The 18,877-nt window shown below is 42.0% G+C and overlaps 1 protein-coding gene across 1 annotated transcript in view; it reads right to left on the reverse strand.

Moving 5' to 3' along the window:
* Positions 1 to 398: 398 nt before the first annotated feature.
* The window catches only part of LOC126278707 (uncharacterized), a 197,749-nt gene continuing 179,270 nt past the window's right edge, over positions 399 to 18,877 (reverse strand). The window contains exons 9-10 of the mRNA XM_049978980.1: positions 14,290 to 15,693; positions 399 to 970 (exon numbers count right to left, since the gene is read on the reverse strand). Coding sequence (XP_049834937.1) covers positions 722 to 970; positions 14,290 to 15,693 — 1,653 coding nt within the window. The 3' untranslated portion in view covers positions 399 to 721. The remainder of the gene's footprint in view (positions 971 to 14,289; positions 15,694 to 18,877) is intronic.

The raw sequence follows: 18,877 nt of genomic DNA on the forward strand, positions 1-18,877 counted from the left end.
ACAGCTGAAGAGTTCATAGAATCTGTATGTTTTATTTTCATTTTTTTATACAACTTATAAACTGATTTATAGGCATCAGTACCTAAAATTTGACAACATTGTAAAATTTCTGCTGAACTTCATTTCATTATTATGAAATCTGGAGTTTCATAATACCCACATTTTTTCCACTAGCATAAAAAAAATTAAAGTTAGTGCTTTCGTTTGAGTACAGTACAGATGTCAGTGTGCAGGAAGCAATACTCTTTGCAACTACAGGAATGTCACAAGGCAATATCTTTTATTATTGAAAATTTGTGTTTCTGGAATATGCTACTTAGAACAGGGAGGTTGATGTGTGTTGAGTCACAAACCCCTCACATCTGATTGCTTATTTTAACAAATGTAATACAAAGAAATATGGTGTTTATGCCTTTATTATGTGACATGCAAACTTCCTTCTTTTTATTATTAAAAATTCCCTAACAGTACAATTTATAAATACATGCATGGCAGTATATTGTTAAAAGGCTTAAAATATGTGGTGAAATTTGCGTTTCCTGTGTGTGTGAATCCATGATTCAATTTAATTACAAATATTCTACAGAGCATAAATAAACTAATGTCGTTACTGCATACTAACTTATGGCTTTCTGAACAACCAAGAAAAAGAAGTACATGTCCAAATCTTCATTTAAATACTTTTTATGGTGTATTCTAAAGCTCAGAATGTTCTCTTTCCTCATCCCCATGTTGGCTTAGGTTCTTTAAATCTTTCATCTTGATCCACACTTGGTGGTGGTATGGCAATGTTTATAAATTTATTTTCTTCTAACTGCTTATCAATCCAGTCTCTGAAATAGGATAAGCTGGCATAGACTGCTGGTGTCCTGCTGCCTCCACAGCCGATGCCCCACGACACGATACCAACCTGAACATAACGTCCGTCGTCGTCGGTGATGGGGCACATGAGTGGTCCACCACCATCCCCCTGCAACAAAGGGATTTGCTACTTTACTGACTAGCACATACTCTAAGCAGAGGGCTAAATCATTAATATACTCATAAAATGTAGTACTCAGGAAGTATCTTCTCTAAATGAAAATTAGGACTGCAACATGTCCTACATCTTGAAGGAACTCCTCACTGCAGATCAACTGGAATGAAAGTAAATCTAATCTAATCTTAAATCATGTTGCGGCACACCTCAGTTCACCAGGGGACAAGGAAATGACACAATGCAGATGAAGTGCAAGGTATGAAACTTTCTGCAGGGGTAAGGATAACATTTATACAGTACTCTACCTGGTTATCATCATAACTGTGGAAATGCTGTTCATCAAAGATCACTAGGGAGGAATAAAGCCTCCAGTCAGCATTAGAAAACAGTGAATTAGGTTTACACACATGTGGGGCACGAGTGAGCAAACTCAGTGCTCAGAAAATGGTTGCTTGAGTTCATTTCAGAGACAATGGACCACTTAACCAACAGGCAAGTATGTCAGTGCAAGTCCAAATGGAAGAAAAGAGGTCCAAATGGAAGTGTGTGTGTGTGTGTGTGTGTGTGTGTGTGTGTGTGTGTGTGTGTGTGTGTGTGTGTAGACTGAAAGGAATGTGGGTGCTCCAGTGTTAAGATAGAAGAAGTTGAGTTGATTTAGGTCACATAAGAGGGCACCAAACTGACAGTTTCTGAGAGAGCCCCAAAGGGGATAGTGTGCATTAAAGTCATCAAACAGTGAAAAAGGAGTGAGGGGAACTGACCAATAAACTGGAGTATGTACCAATGATAGCAAATGACTGGAGGATGTAGACACTGCAAAGAGAAAAGATAAAGTGAGGAAGAATAATAAGTACTGCAACAGCTTACAGTTGGGTGTTCAATGAGCTGGTTTGGCTATGGTTGTCATACCAAGTGAGCAGTGTGGTTCCCCCATGATATGGAATTCCATCTTTGGGGGGAGGGGTCAAACCAGATCGGAAAGAAATGCAAGAGGTCAAAGTGGTTCTGAAGAGACAATTTTGTTTCTTGGAGGAAGGAAACAAATGGACATTGCAATTCCAAGAGCAGCTATAATTAATCCTTGTGGGATCTAATGCTGCAAACATTTGATTGGAGGAGAGTCATGGCAGGGAATGGGGAGGAGGGGGCAAATGAAGGGTAGTCACATCAGCTGCTACTGAGTACCAGGCTTTGAAGACTCTCTGCTATGGTGTGCATATGTTAGATGATCCTGTTCCACAAGATCTACAGAGGTATCTGAATTCTCCCTGGGTTGACGTGTGAATTCCAGGGCAGAAAACAGTAGGTAGTGTGAACTGGTGAAATGTAGGTCAGCCACTTGTGGGCATCAGGTGGCAACACCATTTAAGAGCATTTCTGAGTGGGGGAAGGTGAAGACATTTTGACTCATTTATTAGAGCCTTTGCAGTTGGCGGATGAAGAATTTGATGTTTGTTAGCTCAAGGAATGTTAAAAGTGTTCGCAGGAGTATTCCTTCTGTCCTCTCTAGCCTTCCGGTTGCGTAGCAGGTGATTTTGCAGCTGGGGCGAAGGTTTGGTGGCTTATTGCACACTGTAGGAGAAGGAAACGAGGATGCTACCATGAACTGGGAAATTTTACAACTGCAGTGTTGAATTTGAGGTCACAAGCCTGTATGGACATGTCCTTTGTGAAGCAAGGCATAGCAAGAATGGTACTGTAAGTGCCAGATGGAAAAATGTAGGGCTTTCAACTAGCTAACAACTTACAAGCGACAGAGTAATGTAAGGTTTCCTTCATCTGGAACTCCCAGACAGCCTGGTCATTGAGATACACATGATATTCAAGGGATGAGGTCGCATGGTCGCCATTACAATTGATACAGTGAGGAGAAAGAGGTGGGCAATCACCCTCGTGAGCAGCCCCACCACAAATAACACATTTGGCAATGTTTTGACAGCACATGCAAGTGTGGTTGTAATGTTGGTACTGGTAGCAATTCATCAGGTTTGGAATGTATGGCTGGACCATGATATCATAGCCTGCCTTCACCTCCAATGAAAGAACTACTCAATGAAACATGAGGAAAAGAGTGATGTAGTTACTAAGGATACATCAATCTTTTTCATTACCTGATGGACTGCAGTGACACTGATCAGAGAAGTAATTCAGGATTTCTTTCTCAGTCAGACCAAGTGGTTGACTGTCAATAACACCACATAAAGAATTCAACTTACAAAGGGCCTCAACACAAACAGGATGCCATGGAGGAGCGAAGCTGTAAGCAGTTATTGGGCTTGAAAGTCAAAATTGGTCTCCAGAAGCCAAGTCCTTTTATGTAAACGAGAGCACGATTTCACAGGGCCTGCATTGCATCAGCACCTGTCTGAATAATAAGTGGATTAGCTGCAGCAAAGCACTGGCCAGTATGGGATAACACACTGAACTGAGGTGCAGCAGGGAAAGTGTTTGAATCTTTAGCCTCATTCTGTTTAGGTTTAGTAGATGTATACAGATGATGACTGGGTTATTGTGAAAAAATCCCCATGATTGATAGTGTCTCCAATGGTGCGCTCCTTCAACTAGGATCTACCCCGTCTCAGAGGGAGGCTCACCTGCCTTATGTGATTCACTACATCTCCCAAACTCCTGACAGAGTACCAACTGTCAATTTGGGAAGGTAAAATCTCTGTCAGTCACCCCTCCCTGGCCCAGGCCTGTACCAGGGGGTACATGCAAACCCTACTTGTTGACCTTGGGCTGGGAATTGTGTGTTACCTAGTCACCTGTTACATGTCAAATGCAAGTGCTGGTCTTCAGGGCCATATGGGGGGAGGAGGAGGAGGAGGAGGAGGAGGAGAAAAAGAAAAGAGGAGAAGAAGAAAAGAGGAGAAGAAGAAAAGAGGAGAAGAAGAAAAGAGGAGAAGAAGAAAAGAGGAGAAGAAGAAAAGAGGAGAAGAAGAAAAGAGGAGAAGAAGAAAAGAGGAGAAGAAGAAAAGAGGAGAAGAAGAAGAAGAAGAAGAAGAAGAAACCTCAAATACGTAAGTGGAGAAAGGATAGAAGATTCATGAAGAAAGAAAGAAAGAAAAAACAGATGAGGGACTGTTCTGATGCCAGGCTACCTAAAGTTCAGAACACATGCCTAAAAAATATCCCAGACACATTCCCCAAGAGAGAGGAAGAAGAATAGCTGGAGGATATGCAGCATGGTAAAGGAACAGCTGCTGCCAAGACTTGGGCCTTTTGATAGCCAAACATAAACTCACCATAAAGTAGTGAGACAGTAGGGGGGCTGGGGGGGGGGGGGGGGAGTATATTGAATGTGATTCTTCCTCTAACTCTTGCACTTATGTCAAAATGATATAGCAAAGTAAGTTACCATGAGGAAAAACAGCTACTGAAATAGCTTGACAGAGTAAAAGTCTAAATTTTGTGGAAAACCATTATGATTCTAACACAGTATAGAAAAGAATGTTGCACCTCTTCTGATAGCAGTGTGCCAGAGGTCTCTGAAGGAGCAAAGTGTTCCTAATTGGAAAGAGTGTAAGACAACCCATTTTTAAGAAAACATGTCAAACAAATGCACAAAACTGTAGGCCTGTATCTTCAACATCTGCCTGTGTGAAATTTTGGAATACTTTTTATGCTTGTGTATTTTAGCATTACTAGAGAATAGAAATCTCCTCTGTATGAATCAACACAAATTCCAAAATACACCAGAAGCTGTCTATGACAGCACACAGACTGATTCCGTATTCCTTAACTTGCAGAAGGCAAGTGACAGTTCTGTGCTAACGAAATCTGAAATAACGAAAGAAGTGTTAAGGGTAGACTTTTCACCTTTCTCCTCATGTACGCCCCCCCCCCTCCCGACCTGACCCGACCTGTGTGTGTGTGTGTGTGTGTGTGTGTGTGTGTGTGTGTGTGTGTGTGTGAATTTAGTCTGCAAAAACACACACACACACACACACACACACACACACACACACACACACACACACACACACACACCACACACACACACACACACACACACACACACACACAACACAAATACAAACACAAACACACAAATACAAACACAAACACACAAATACAAACACACACACACAAACACACAAACACAGCACATTGAACCAGATCATCCCTACAATTACAGTGGCAAAGTGGTACCAAAACACAGTTCACATTTACTCAAGAAAATGACAGTTCACACTTATCACTGCACAATAGTACTTTATTGGAGAAGTTAACACTTCAGTAGTTCAATTAATCCAGTCCACAATGAGTTTAATTGAGACCAGCAATTACTAGTTTTGATGACAATAAGATACCATACCCTTGATAATCATAAAGCTATGTGTAGCCACAAACTGACAATTTCGGGTGACATCCAACTACTTATTGGATGGTGTAAAGGGCATAAGAACATACATTTCTCGTATTACACTTTGAAAATCTGCTGTGTTGATCTCACTGTTTTGAGTGAACTGCAAGAACTAATGTGATTCTGGCTTACAGAAAATGTTGCTAGTCAAAAATTTAGAACAATACATGCACACTACTCTTCTTAAGGAATGTGAATCCCTTGTTTCTAAATATGAATGCCACATTGAAAATCATGGTGTATTACATTAAAGTAAGAATTAGTGAGTTAATTAATCAGTGCTGTAAGTTATTGTGCAGAAAAATGAAAATAACATACAAATAGTAAAAATTCAGAAATTCACAGTGGTTACAATGAAATCTACAATGAAAAATTGGGCTGTTTGTAAACTTAAATGCTAATTATCTCTTCAGTTAATTAGTTTCTGACAATTTGAAGAACTTTCATGTAAAGTTGGAATGCTTGGCTTTCTTTTGGTGTGTACAATCTTATAGAATCATGCCAGTTAGTTCACAAAGTCTTCCACATAATCTGATCTATATCCAATCTAATGGTACCAGCAGAATCAGAATCTGAATAATAAATTCAAGCAAAAATTAGTCTAAATAATAAATGGAGATTATTAAGCAAATGTCAATAGATAAATATTTGAAAATAAGAATTTGCCAAAAAATTTGGTTAATTATGTGGTTAGAAAACAAGACAAGAGGTCTGGTACTTTGTGCAGGGATTTGCAGTTTTGTTTTGTTTTAGGGTGCAAAAACAACTGGGGTCATGTGTGTCCAAGTTGAAACTATAGAAAACAGACAGAGGAGTTAAACTACTGTATGTCAATCCCAAATGAAGTGAGAGAAAACTGCTAAAACAGGGATGTGGAGAAAGGGCTGCAAAAGACACCATACAGAAACAGTGGTCCAGAACTGAAAATTAAATGGCCTTTGCCATATTTCTACGATGGATATAAAAGTAAAATGTGATCAACAGCCAAAACGTCTTATCTAAAATGGCCGATAACTCAGGCGGCAAACCCAAGTGGGAAAGTAAATGATTAAAAAATGGGCATTCCATCAGCAAGTGGTGGACAGTTAAAACTTGGATGCAATGTGTACTAAATGGTGGGGTAATGACCCTTAAAAAAAAGGCGATGGCTAAAAGGGCAGTTCCCAATACGCAACCTAGTTAAAATGATGACCTCACAGTGGGAGGGCTGAGAGGAGGTCATCCAAACTGCAGGGAGAGGCTTAAGAATCCAGAGCTTATTCCAATGAGGGGAGTACCAATGGCAATGCCAAAGTGAGACCACCTCCTGACAGACAGCAACACAGAAATCATCAGAAGGATTATAGGAACTAATGGGCTGAGGTATGAGGACTGCAGCCTTCCCAGCAGCATCAGCAGCCTCATTTCCTGGCAGACTGACATGACGAGGAACCGACAAACATCACACTGGCTACACAGAGTGAGCAAATGACAGTTTTCGTGGACCAGTTGCACTAAGGAATAGACTGCGTACAGTGCACACACACTTTCAAGGTGCTGAGAGTCTGAGCAGAGGACACAATTGGAAAGTGACGTCACTGGATGTATTCCACGGCCTGTTACAGGGTGAAGAGCTCTGCTGTAAATACTGAGCAGTGTGCCAAAAGCTGATATTGAAAAATGTTGACACCAATGACAAAGGCAGGATTTGCAGTTGACCCTGAACATAAAAAAATGTAATGTGTCTTGCAGGAAAAGGCAGAAATACCAATTATTGTATTATTATATGATTACAGAACAGTCACTGGAAGACATTACATTCATACAATATCTAGAAATAAGTGTGAATAACAATTTGAAGAGGAATAACCATGTACAACTGTTAAGGTACATGACAGACAGATTCATTGGAAGAATCCTCAGAAGTGTACTTACATGATGAAGGAGGTAGATTACAAAAATCCTCATTTGATTACACTTTAACATTACTTGTCAGTCTTAGTTCCTTACCATACAGGATTCATGGAGAAAAGAGAAAAAGATCAAAATAAGACCAGAGCATTTCTTTACACATTCATTTAGTTAGTTAGTATGTAGGCACTGAGGAGAATCCCAGCTAACTCCTCTGGCAGATGTGGCAAGATTTTCTATGTGATGGTGTGGATTACTGATAAATTTCTGTGAGAGTGAGTTCCTAGAAAGAGGCAACAAACACATTGCTCCCACATACATCTGCCTTGTGGAATTACTATTAAGGTAAAAATAAATTCCTGCTCACACAGAGCTTTATCAACAATCATTCTTCCCACAAAAATATTCTTAATTGGAAGCTGGAAAATAGGAAAGTGGTACACAAAGTATGCTCCAACACATACCACAAGGTATCTTGCAGAGTATAGATGTACACACAGATGTAAAATCAAATATGAGGACCCTGTATTAAGTTTCATTTACATCAATTAATATTTTGGAGACTATAGTTACAAATAAATCTTGAATGCACCCGTGGGAAGCATGGCTCCAATTCTTAATTTTTGGATTTCACAACATTAGTGTAGGGAAGTGGGAGGGAGAAAGGTAGGTGGTGGATGTGCTTCCTATTGCCACCCTTTTCCTTCACTAGGACAGAATGTGTGTACCCTGTCTGTCTGTCTGTGTCTAGTGTTATCCAATATGGAAGTGTATGAACATTCTCTAAATTTCCTTGAAAATTTTCTAAATGTTTGCAGGTATGTAACTGAGGTGGAGCATGGGTGCCAGCCCAGTATTCACTTATTCAAATGTGGGAAACTATTTACAAACCATATCCAGAGTGGCTAGTACATGAGGTGACATCATTAATCCACCTGGTGAATTTTATCCTGGTGTTGACATACTTACTCTTATAACAGAAGTAGTGTGCTATCATGCACAGCTACTCAGTTGGGTCTTTGCCAGATCCACCTGTGATCAGCAGTATCTTCTCATGGTCTTTCACTAGGGACAATCATGGCAGATATACTCAAATGTACTAGCTGTCTAACAATCACCCTTGTGCCTCAAACTATGAAGATGATAAAATGTAGAAGCAGTTTAGTGTAGCCAGAGAAGTGTAGCCAGAGAAGTGTAGCCAGAGAAGTGTAGCCAGAGAAGTGTAGCCAGAGAAGTGTAGCCAGAGAAGTGTAGCCAGAGAAGTGTAGCCAGAGAAGTGTAGCCAGAGAAGTGTAAAAATGGTACACAAATGTGAACAGTAATCAGTTAGCTGATAACTCAAGTGTGTTATAATTATTGTCCCAAATGCTCATAATTGAAAGGCCTCTGGTGTGCTCAACTGATTGAGCTCTTACGTGGGACCTTTTGTGTATAACCTAAAATGAACATATTTTGACTCGATACCCCTCTGATTTTGAGAAAAACTATCTGAACAGTCCTCAGAAGGCCCAACAGTTCTGTCTGACTTCAGTGTCATCATCAGCTGATAGACATCACTGGATGTGGGTACGGAGAGGCATGAGGTCAGCACACCACTCTCCTGGCTGTTTTCAGTTTTTGTGATCAAGGCACTGTTTCTTAATCAAGTAGCTCCTCACTTGGCCTGGCAAGGGTGGAGTGCACCTGATTTGCCAACAGCACTCAGCAGATCTGTGTGGTCACCCATTTGAATGCTAGCCAAGCCTGACAGCACTTCACTTCAGCGATCTGGTGGAAACTGGTGTTACCACTGTGACAATGCCATTCACAGTTTTTACAAAGCTGAACTTAAAATTTGTAACAATCAATCAACTCAAAATCCACAGGATAAAGATGACTGAAAACTGAGCATTTTCATCATATATAGGGTCCACAACCATATGTTTTAATAGAAATCAAAATACCTTTGAGCTTTTCACTTCAGATTGTACACAAGTGACCTGCCAAATACGAACTAATTCAGTTGGCTATGCCTGAAGCCTTCACCTTGTCAATCTCAGCAAATGTTCATTACATACCTTTCAGGCTTGTAAAATAATACTAGGTATTCACAGAATGGCTACAGTTACATAAAACTAGCATTCCGTAATAATTTGGTAAGAATATTCTTTGGGAGCACTGATCTGTTTTAGTAATGACAGACCATGTCATACATATCACGTAAAATGATGATGTAAATAAAATAGAAAGAAACTTCCACATGGGGAAAAATGTATTAAAAACAAAGATTCCAAGACTTACCAAGCGGGAAAGCGCCGGCAGACAGGCACATGAACAAAACACACAAACACACACACAGAATTACGAGCTTTCGCAACTGGCAGTTGCTTCGTCAGGAAAGAGGGAAGGAGAGGGAAAAATGAAAGGATGTGGGTTTTAAGGGAGAGGGTAAGGAGTCATTCCAATCCCGGGAGCGGAAAGACTTCCCTTAGGGGAAAAAAAGGACAGGTGTACACTCGCACACACACACACACACACACACACACACACACACACACACACACACACACACACACACACATATCCATCCGCACATACACAGACACAAGCAGACATATTTAAAGGCAAAGAGTAAGGGCAGAGATGTCAGTCGAGGTGGAAGTACAGAGGCAAAGAAGTTGTTGAAAGACAGGTGAGGTATGAGTGGCAGCAACTTGAAATTAGCGGAGGTTGAGGCCTGGCGGATATCGAGAAGAGAGGATATACTGAAGGGCGAGTTCCCATCTCCGGAGTTCGGATAGGTTGGTGTTGGTGGGAAGTATCCAGATAACTCTGACGGTGTAACACTGTGCCAAGATGTGCTGGCCGTGCATCAAGGCATGTTTAGCCACAGGGTGATCCTCATTACCAACAAACACTGTCTGCCTGTGTCCACTCATGCGAATGGACAGTTTGTTGCTGGTCATTCCCACATAGAAAGCATCACAGTGCAGGCAGGTCAGTTGGTAAATCACGTGGGTGCTTTCACATGTGGCTCTCCCTTTGATCGTGTACACCTTCCGGGTTACAGGACTGGAGTAGGTGGTGGTGGGAGGGTGCATAGGACAGGTTTTACACCGGGGGCGGTTGCAAGGGTAGGAGCCAGAGGGTAGGGGAGGTGGTTTGGGGATTTCATAGGGATGAACCAAGAGGTTACGAAGGTTAGGTGGACGGCGGAAAGACACTCTTGGTGGAGTGGGGAGGATTTCATGAAGGATGGATCTCATTTCGGGGCAGGATTTTAGGAAGTCGTATCCCTGCTGGAGAGCCACATTCAAGGTCTGATCCAGTCCCGGGAAGTATTCTGTTACAAGTGGGGCACTTTTGGGGTTCTTCTGTGAGAGGTTCTGGGTTTGAGGGGATGAGGAAGTGGCTCTGGTTATCTGCTTCTGTACCAGGTTGGGAGGGTAGTTGCGGGATGCGAAAGCTGTTTTCAGGTTGTTGGTGTAATGGTCCAGGGATTCAGGACTGGAGCAGATTCGTTTGCCACGAAAGCCTAGGCTGTAGGGAAGGGACCGTTTGATATGGAATGGGTGGCAGCTGTCATAATGGAGGTACTGTTGCTTGTTGGTGGGTTTGATGTGGACGGATGTGTGCAGCTGGCCATTGGACAGATGGAGGTCAACGTCTAGGAAAGTGGCATGGGATTTGGAGTAGGACCAGGTGAATCTGATGGAACCAAAGGAGTTGAGGTTGGAGAGGAAATTCTGGAGTTGTTCTTCACTGTGAGTCCAGATCATGAAGATGTCATCAATAAATCTGTACCAAACTTTGGGTTGGCAGGCTTGGGTAACCAAGAAGGCTTCCTCTAAGCGACCCATAAATAGGTTGGCATACGAGGGGGCCATCCTGGTACCCATGGCTGTTCCCTTTAATTGTTGGTATGTCTGGCCTTCAAAAGTGAAAAAATTGTGGGTCAGGATGAAGCTGGCTAAGGTGACGAGGAAACAGGTTTTAGGTAGGGTGGCAGGTGATCGGCGTGAAAGGAAGTGCTCCATTGCAGCGAGGCCCTGGACGTGCGGGATATTTGTGTATACGGAAGTGGCATCAATGGTTACAAGGATGGTTTCCGGGGGTAACAGACTGGGTACAGATTCCAGGCGTTCGAGAAAGTGGTTGGTGTCTTTGATGAAGGATGGGAGACTGCATGTAATGGGTTGAAGGTGTTGATCTACGTAGGCAGAGATACGTTCTGTGGGGGCTTGGTAACCAGCTACAATGGGGCGGCCAGGATGTTTGGGTTTGTGAATTTTAGGAAGTAGGTAGAAGGTAGGAGTGCGAGGTGTCGGTGGGGTGAGGAGTTTGATGGAGTCAGGTGAAAGGTTTTGTAGGGGGCCTACGGTTCTGAGGATTCCTTGAAGCTCCGCCTGGACATCAGGAATGGGATTACCTCGGCAAACTTTGTATGTAGAGTTGTCTGAAAGCTGACGCAGTCCCTCAGCCACATACTCCCGACGATCAAGTACCACGGTCGTGGAACCCTTGTCAGCCGGAAGAATGATGATGGATCGGTCAGCTTTCAGATCACGGATAGCCTGGGATTCGGCTGTGGTGATGTTGGGAGTAGGATTAAGGTTTTTCAAGAAAGATTGAGAGGCAAGGCTGGAAGTGAGAAATTCCTGGAAGGTTTGGAGAGGGTGATTTTGAGGAAGAGGAGGTCCTTCGTAACCTCTTGGTTCATCCCTATGAAATCCCCAAACCACCTCCCCTACCCTCTGGCTCCTACCCTTGCAACTGCCCCCGGTGTAAAACCTGTCCTATGCACCCTCCCACCACCACCTACTCCAGTCCTGTAACCCGGAAGGTGTACATGATCAAAGGGAGAGCCACATGTGAAAGCACCCACGTGATTTACCAACTGACCTGCCTGCACTGTGACGCCTTCTATGTGGGAATGACCAGCAACAAACTGTCCATTCGCATGAATGGACACAGGCAGACAGTGTTTGTTGGTAATGAGGATCACCCTGTGGCTAAACATGCCTTGATGCACGGCCAGCACATCTTGGCACAGTGTTACACCGTCCGAGTTATCTGGATACTTCCCACCAACACCAACCTATCCGAACTCCGGAGATGGGAACTCACCCTTCAGTATATCCTCTCTTCTCGATATCCGCCAGGCCTCAACCTCCGCTAATTTCAAGTTGCCGCCACTCATACCTCACCTGTCTTTCAACAACTTCTTTGCCTCTGTACTTCCGCATCGACTGACATCTCTGCCCTTACTCTTTGCCTTTAAATATGTCTGCTTGTGTCTGTGTATGTGCGGATGGATATGTGTGTGTGTGTGTGTGTGTGTGTGTGTGTGTGTGTGTGTGTGTGTGTGCGCGCGCGAGTGTACACCTGTCCTTTTTTTCCCCTAAGGGAAGTCTTTCCGCTCCCGGGATTGGAATGACTCCTTACCCTCTCCCTTAAAACCCATATCCTTTCATTTTTCCCTCTCCTTCCCTCTTTCCTGACGAAGCAACTGCCAGTTGCGAAAGCTCGTAATTCTGTGTGTGTGTTTGTGTGTTTTGTTCATGTGCCTGTCTGCTGGCGCTTTCCCGCTTGGTAAGTCTTGGAATCTTTGTTTTTAATATATCACGCAAAATTATGACATAAGAAACATTACACTGAGAACACCCACTATCAGTTTACTAAATATACATTTGACAAAGTCAGCAAAGATGTGACTGATAAAGGAAAAATTAATTAAAAATAAATCTAAATTTCTTTTCACATTGTCACCTACTTCGCAAAGTAATATTTATTTAGAATCTCTCAACATATGCTGTTTGAATTAATAAAATAACTTACTATTGTCAGCAAACTACGATATCTTTCCAAATTTTAAGCTATTATCTGGACATCGGCAAGTGTGTATAGCAAAAACAGTACACAATCTCTGATTTTAAATAATTTTTCTGTGTGTGGAAACTTGGCTAAGAATTATTTTTCACAGCTCATCTACAGTCTTATGAGATTTACCATTAATGTACTAATGTGACTATCCATACACAAGAGGCAAAATGCCCTATGTGCTCACATACAAATAATGTCCTCAAGTCACATATCAATTCCTTATACCAATATCTATAAAAACTAACTGCTGATATTATGTATAGTAAAGAATTGTTGCTGGAAGCAGAGATCAGAATTACAGAAGCATTTAATTCTGATTGATGCTGCAGCTTTTGATTAGTTAAGAGGACTGGGACTGCCACACACTATATAATTCCAATTTATGGCTTATATAAGGGCAGTCAAATGCAAACAAGAAAAATGTACCAAAAGAATGTAATTTTTTGTTATTGCAAATGTAATCACTATCACTGTTAATACATTTATCCCACTGTGAGACAAAACAGTTAATAGCTTCACAGACAAGTCTTTGCAGCTGCCTACAGAACCTCAGCTGTATGCAGTAGTGTACACAGTCATCTGAAGCAAATCGATGGTCAGCAGCTTTTTCTTAAAGGCTTCAAAATTATGGAAATCTCGTGGGAAGAGGGTGGAACTGTGTGGAGTATGTGTAAGGGCTTCCCAGTTAAACTTCTAAATGTGGGTGCCCACATATTGCCAAGAATGTTTTGACTTTACTGCAGAAGTTTCACTCGGGAGCCCTTACAAATCCTCCATAGAATCTCCGTGTCCATTAATTTGCTGTGGACAAACATTTTTCCATGAAGGAATTGACCTTCTTGCCTCACAGCAGGATAATTGTATTAACAGTTATGGTGATTACTTTTGAAAGAACAAACAATCCATTTATTTTTTCCCATGTATTTTGTTTCTGTTCGACTTCCCATTACAGTTGTAAATTAAGTTATGAAAATGATTGAGTCTATGAAATTAAAACTATATAGTGCATTACTTAATAGTACCAATTACTACTCTGAAATGAGCATAATCTTCTTCTAGAAAAAAAATGTGTATTTTGCTCAGAACGTACTGGCATGTTTTAGAGTGACTACGTTTTCAGTCCACATACATAGTAACACCCTAGCTGAAATGTCAGATAGTGAGGTGAAATTCATTCACCATAGGAACTTACATCAATTGGTGTCACTTCAGTTGAACTCTCTTTGGAATCCTGAGGCCAGGAGTGAGCACTGTCATTTGTTTGTGGCCCTGTGACACCTCCAGTGTAGAGAGGTGTCACTGTATTAGTTGCAGCAGTTGGTGACCATGGATTTTTATGCTCATCCTTGTTTGCATTTTCTTGATATATGTTCGGGCCAGGGTAGTTCTGGTTCGGGCCAGGGTAGTTCTGGTTCGGGCCAGGGTAGTTCTGGTTCGGGCCAGGGTAGTTCTGGTTCGGGCCAGGGTAGTTCTGGTTCGGGCCAGGGTAGTTCTGGTTCGGGCCAGGGTAGTTCTGGTTCGGGCCAGGGTAGTTCTGGTTCGGGCCAGGGTAGTTCTGGTTCGGGCCAGGGTAGTTCTGGTTCGGGCCAGGGTAGTTCTGGTTCGGGCCAGGGTAGTTCTGGTTCGGGCCAGGGTAGTTCTGGTTCGGGCCAGGGTAGTTCTGGTTCGGGCCAGGGTAGTTCTGGTTCGGGCCAGGGTAGTTCTGGTTCGGGCCAGGGTAGTTCTGGTTCGGGCCAGGGTAGTTCTGGTTCGGGCCAGGGTAGTTCTGGTTCGGGCCAGGGTAGTTCTGGTTCGGGCCAGGGTAGTTCTGGTTCGGGCCAGGGTAGTTCTGGTTCGGGCCAGGGTAGTTCTGGTTCGGGCCAGGGTAGTTCTGGTTCGGGCCAGGGTAGTTCTGGTTCGGGCCAGGGTAGTTCTGGTTCGGGCCAGGGTAGTTCTGGTTCGGGCCAGGGTAGTTCTGGTTCGGGCCAGGGTAGTTCTGGTTCGGGCCAGGGATTTTGTACTTCCACCCAAAAGAATGTGGATTACTACTAGTGACATGTGGGTTCCCACTGTTGATGTTAGACCCATGTAAGTTGTTATCATTGTAAAAGCTCCCAGAATTTGTGTTTGGTACATTTTCAGCAGAGTTCTGAGGGGCATTTTTGTTATCAAACTGCTTATCATTTCCGTGAGGAAATTTTCCAGGGGTCAGGGGGTTTGGGTGAACTGTAGAATGTGTGCCTTGAAGGAAGGGGTTCCAGCCATAGAAGACTTGGTTACGTTGATCAGTTAATGGGTTGCCTTGATGACTAAATGGCAGATACTGTGAGAGCCACTGCAGTGAAGGTATATTTGGATTTATTCCCAGAGTGTTAAAGAAATGTGAATATATTCCTGGAGTACCATAGTTGGGTATATTCTCTCTTGAGCTTACTGCATGTCTTTTATGTCTACCAGAGCCATAAAGACTACTCCCATGATATGTACTGTCAGATAGGTTGCGAATGTCAGTTTTCAATTTGACAGAATCATCGTCATTTTCCTGTAGATGGTCCCTAACGAACGGACGTTCTGCTGGCACTGCTTCAGTGTAACTGGTATTGTGCAGAAGAGAGCCCTGAAAAACCACAGGCAAATAGTAGTTTTCATGTTTCCACACCAATTACTTAATTCTGAGAGTGTGCCATTGGTATAGAAAAATATGTATGAATTATTATAATTACAGCACAGTGTTATGCTACTGAAACATTCATCATATGATTATGCTAGAGACAATGATGATTATGCTGGTAGTAATTATTTGGAAAACAATTTCAGAAATTTTAGTATAAAAGGGCACAATATAAAGCACAAAAAAAATTGTTTGCTACAAGAAGACATATCTTAGCACAGCAGTGAATGACAGACATGTGCTACACTGCAGAGATTAATATATTCCAATTAATGATTTTAAATACTGATGGTGGACACATCGCATTCATTTGGTGAGAATGTCTGCAACTTTCTTATTGTCTGGTAGAACCTTAATGTCTTGGTTTCTGCCTTTAATTTTTTCAGGAATATAGGGCATGAAAACATCAATATGTTTTATGTCTTATGAAATTCAGGTTTTTTAGCCAGTTCCATGCCATGGGCATTATCAACAAGACGAGCAGGAACAGAAGTAATGAAATGAAATGTAGTGTGGCTAGGGCCTCCCGTCGGGTAGACCGTTCGCCTGGTGCAGGTCTTTCGATTTGATGCCACTTCGGCAACCTGCGTGTCGATGGGGATGAAATGATGATGATTAGGACAACACAACACCCAGTCCCTGAGTGGAGAAAATCTCCGACCCAGCCGGGAATCGAACCTGGGGCCTTAGGATTTACAGTCTGTCACACTGACCACTCAGCTACCGGGGGCGGACAGGAACAGAAGTGAAATTTCTTCATAGATCTTGGATAGCCATATTCCTATTCTTGGCACTCCACTGGCAGTCACATGTTCTGACTCTGTTGTTGACAGTTATATGCACCGTTTCCACTCAGTATCCTAGGTAACTGCTGCTCCATCAAATCTTGTAGTAACTTCACTGAGTGTCAAGTTGCTGTTTCACTAACAATCAGCATTAGTATACATTACAGCTTTCTGTTTGTATTGCTAGCATCATACTTCACACTCAATGACAATGACCTTTTTATATACTTCAGAATCCTTTTTACCAAAAACTAGTGATTTTATTGAGGATTCTCTAAAAATTTTGATGCATAACTCACTCCTAATGGTCCATCAAGACGTTGTACTATCAAGCTAAATGAGACCACCAGACATCTGTTTGTTAAGAGACATGAGAGTGAGAACACCCTATGAGGTATTCTGTTGGTGTTTGCCATTGCTGCCCACAAAAACTTAGACAGACCTTTAGCTAGCAATATGGTTTGAGCTAGTTCCTCAACAGTTCTGTTGGTGTGCTCAGCTCATCCATTTTTCTCTGTGGTATAAGTATTTGTGATGATGAGTTGTGAGTTGTATAACACATATATGATTTATTGTCATATAATCTTTAACTCCAGTATCATCAAATTCTAACTCACCATTACATTGAAATGTTTTTTGTGAATGATCCAAAGATCCTTCACAGTGCTCACCATTTATGCAATCTTCTCTGGAGTCTCAGCCTTCTGCTTGAAAAAATATGCTATGCATAATCTCGAAAAATCACAAGTAAATCAGAAAAATATTCACCTCTACCAAACGATCTATACTCCATAGGTCCACACTTCTCCAGGTTGTGTGGCACACAACTATTGTGACTGAAAACTGCTACAATGTTACTTCAATGTAACAGAAGACTGACAATATTCTTCACCAAAGCCTTCAGCACCACTGTTTCGAGAATTGTTGGATATGACATTTGTTCACATGACCAAGTGTTCATACCAAATTTGCAGGTATTCCTTTTATGCAAGATTTACTCCAGGGTTACAAGAACGAATTTTCCTTACTTGAATAATCATCTTCAATAACTTTCCACTGAATATGCTACATGCTTTACTATGCCCTTGTTTTCGAACTCACTTCTCTTTTAATAAATAGAAGTCTAATCTATTGTCCATAGCAGATGATACAGGAAAAAGATTTCTTATTCCATCTGCAGTACACGAAACAATATTCATGTAGCATAAATTCCATTCTACATAAAAAAAACCTTCAAAATACATAGGCAGCCCCTTTTCCTAGAGTTTTCATTGCCAAATCATTGCTCATGCAGAGCTGAAGTGATTTAGCAAATTTAGTAAACTATGTATACCCCTCCATTTTCTTATAAAATGTGATATGTTGCTCCACAACCAGCTTGATCCACGAGTCCTCTAGCAATTCTGAACTCATTACTTCAGCAATGAAAGCCTTTTTATTCAGCTGACTTATTTTGGTTATGGACATTTTTTTACAGTTCTATAGTCCTTTTAATATGGCCAGGTACACCACAACCAAAACATTTCACTCCTGCTAGTGGTACCATCTGCATTTTTCATTTCTTAAGGCTTTTTTGGCAGCAAAGAGTGCAACTCATCTCATTCCTCTCAATGATAAACAAGATGAGTCATTAGATGGTAACATGTCCATTAAATGTTTTGGTGTCTGTTGATTTTCAGACCTTGCACACCAAGGCTGCCTTAGACTTTCCTCCTCCCCCCGACCCCCCCCCCCCCCCCTGAAGTAGGTCATGGGCCCAGTCTGTGGTTCAAGAAAGTGGATGATGTAACTTTGCATTATGTGAGGCCAGAAATGCTTTAGCATGTGTTGTGCAATGCATTCAGTTTGTGTTGTGGACAAGTGTCTACAACACAAACTGTCAGGCAGTATGTCAAGTAGTCACACCATTAGTAATGGTTTATCAGGTTTCAAACTGAGTTGCTGCATTCAAAGAACTAAGTTATCAAAATGATCAAGCTGTGTCACCCTCTCATTACCTGATCTCCTGGGAAAATGGAATTCTGGCTCAAAAGAGTGTGCAGCTTGCTTTGTTTTCTGTTCTAACATGGCATGTAGCTTGTCACTCACTCACTCACTCACTCACTCACTCACTCACTCACTCACTCACACCAATGCCATGACAATTCCGGCAATGATATGACTTGCTGCACAATCAACCTTGTCCCAAGCTCTTAGCACAGCATTAAACACACCTATTTCTCAAGACACAAAGGAATTAATGACATTAGCTACCAGTGGGCATTGATTTCAATCAATCGGTAAAGTTGAAAATTTGTTCTGGACCGGAATTTGAACCAAGGTCTCCCACTTACCAGGCAGTGTAC

Source organism: Schistocerca gregaria, chromosome 6 (genome assembly GCF_023897955.1).
Source record: "Schistocerca gregaria isolate iqSchGreg1 chromosome 6, iqSchGreg1.2, whole genome shotgun sequence".
In the NCBI taxonomy this organism is placed as follows: domain Eukaryota; kingdom Metazoa; phylum Arthropoda; class Insecta; order Orthoptera; family Acrididae; genus Schistocerca; species Schistocerca gregaria.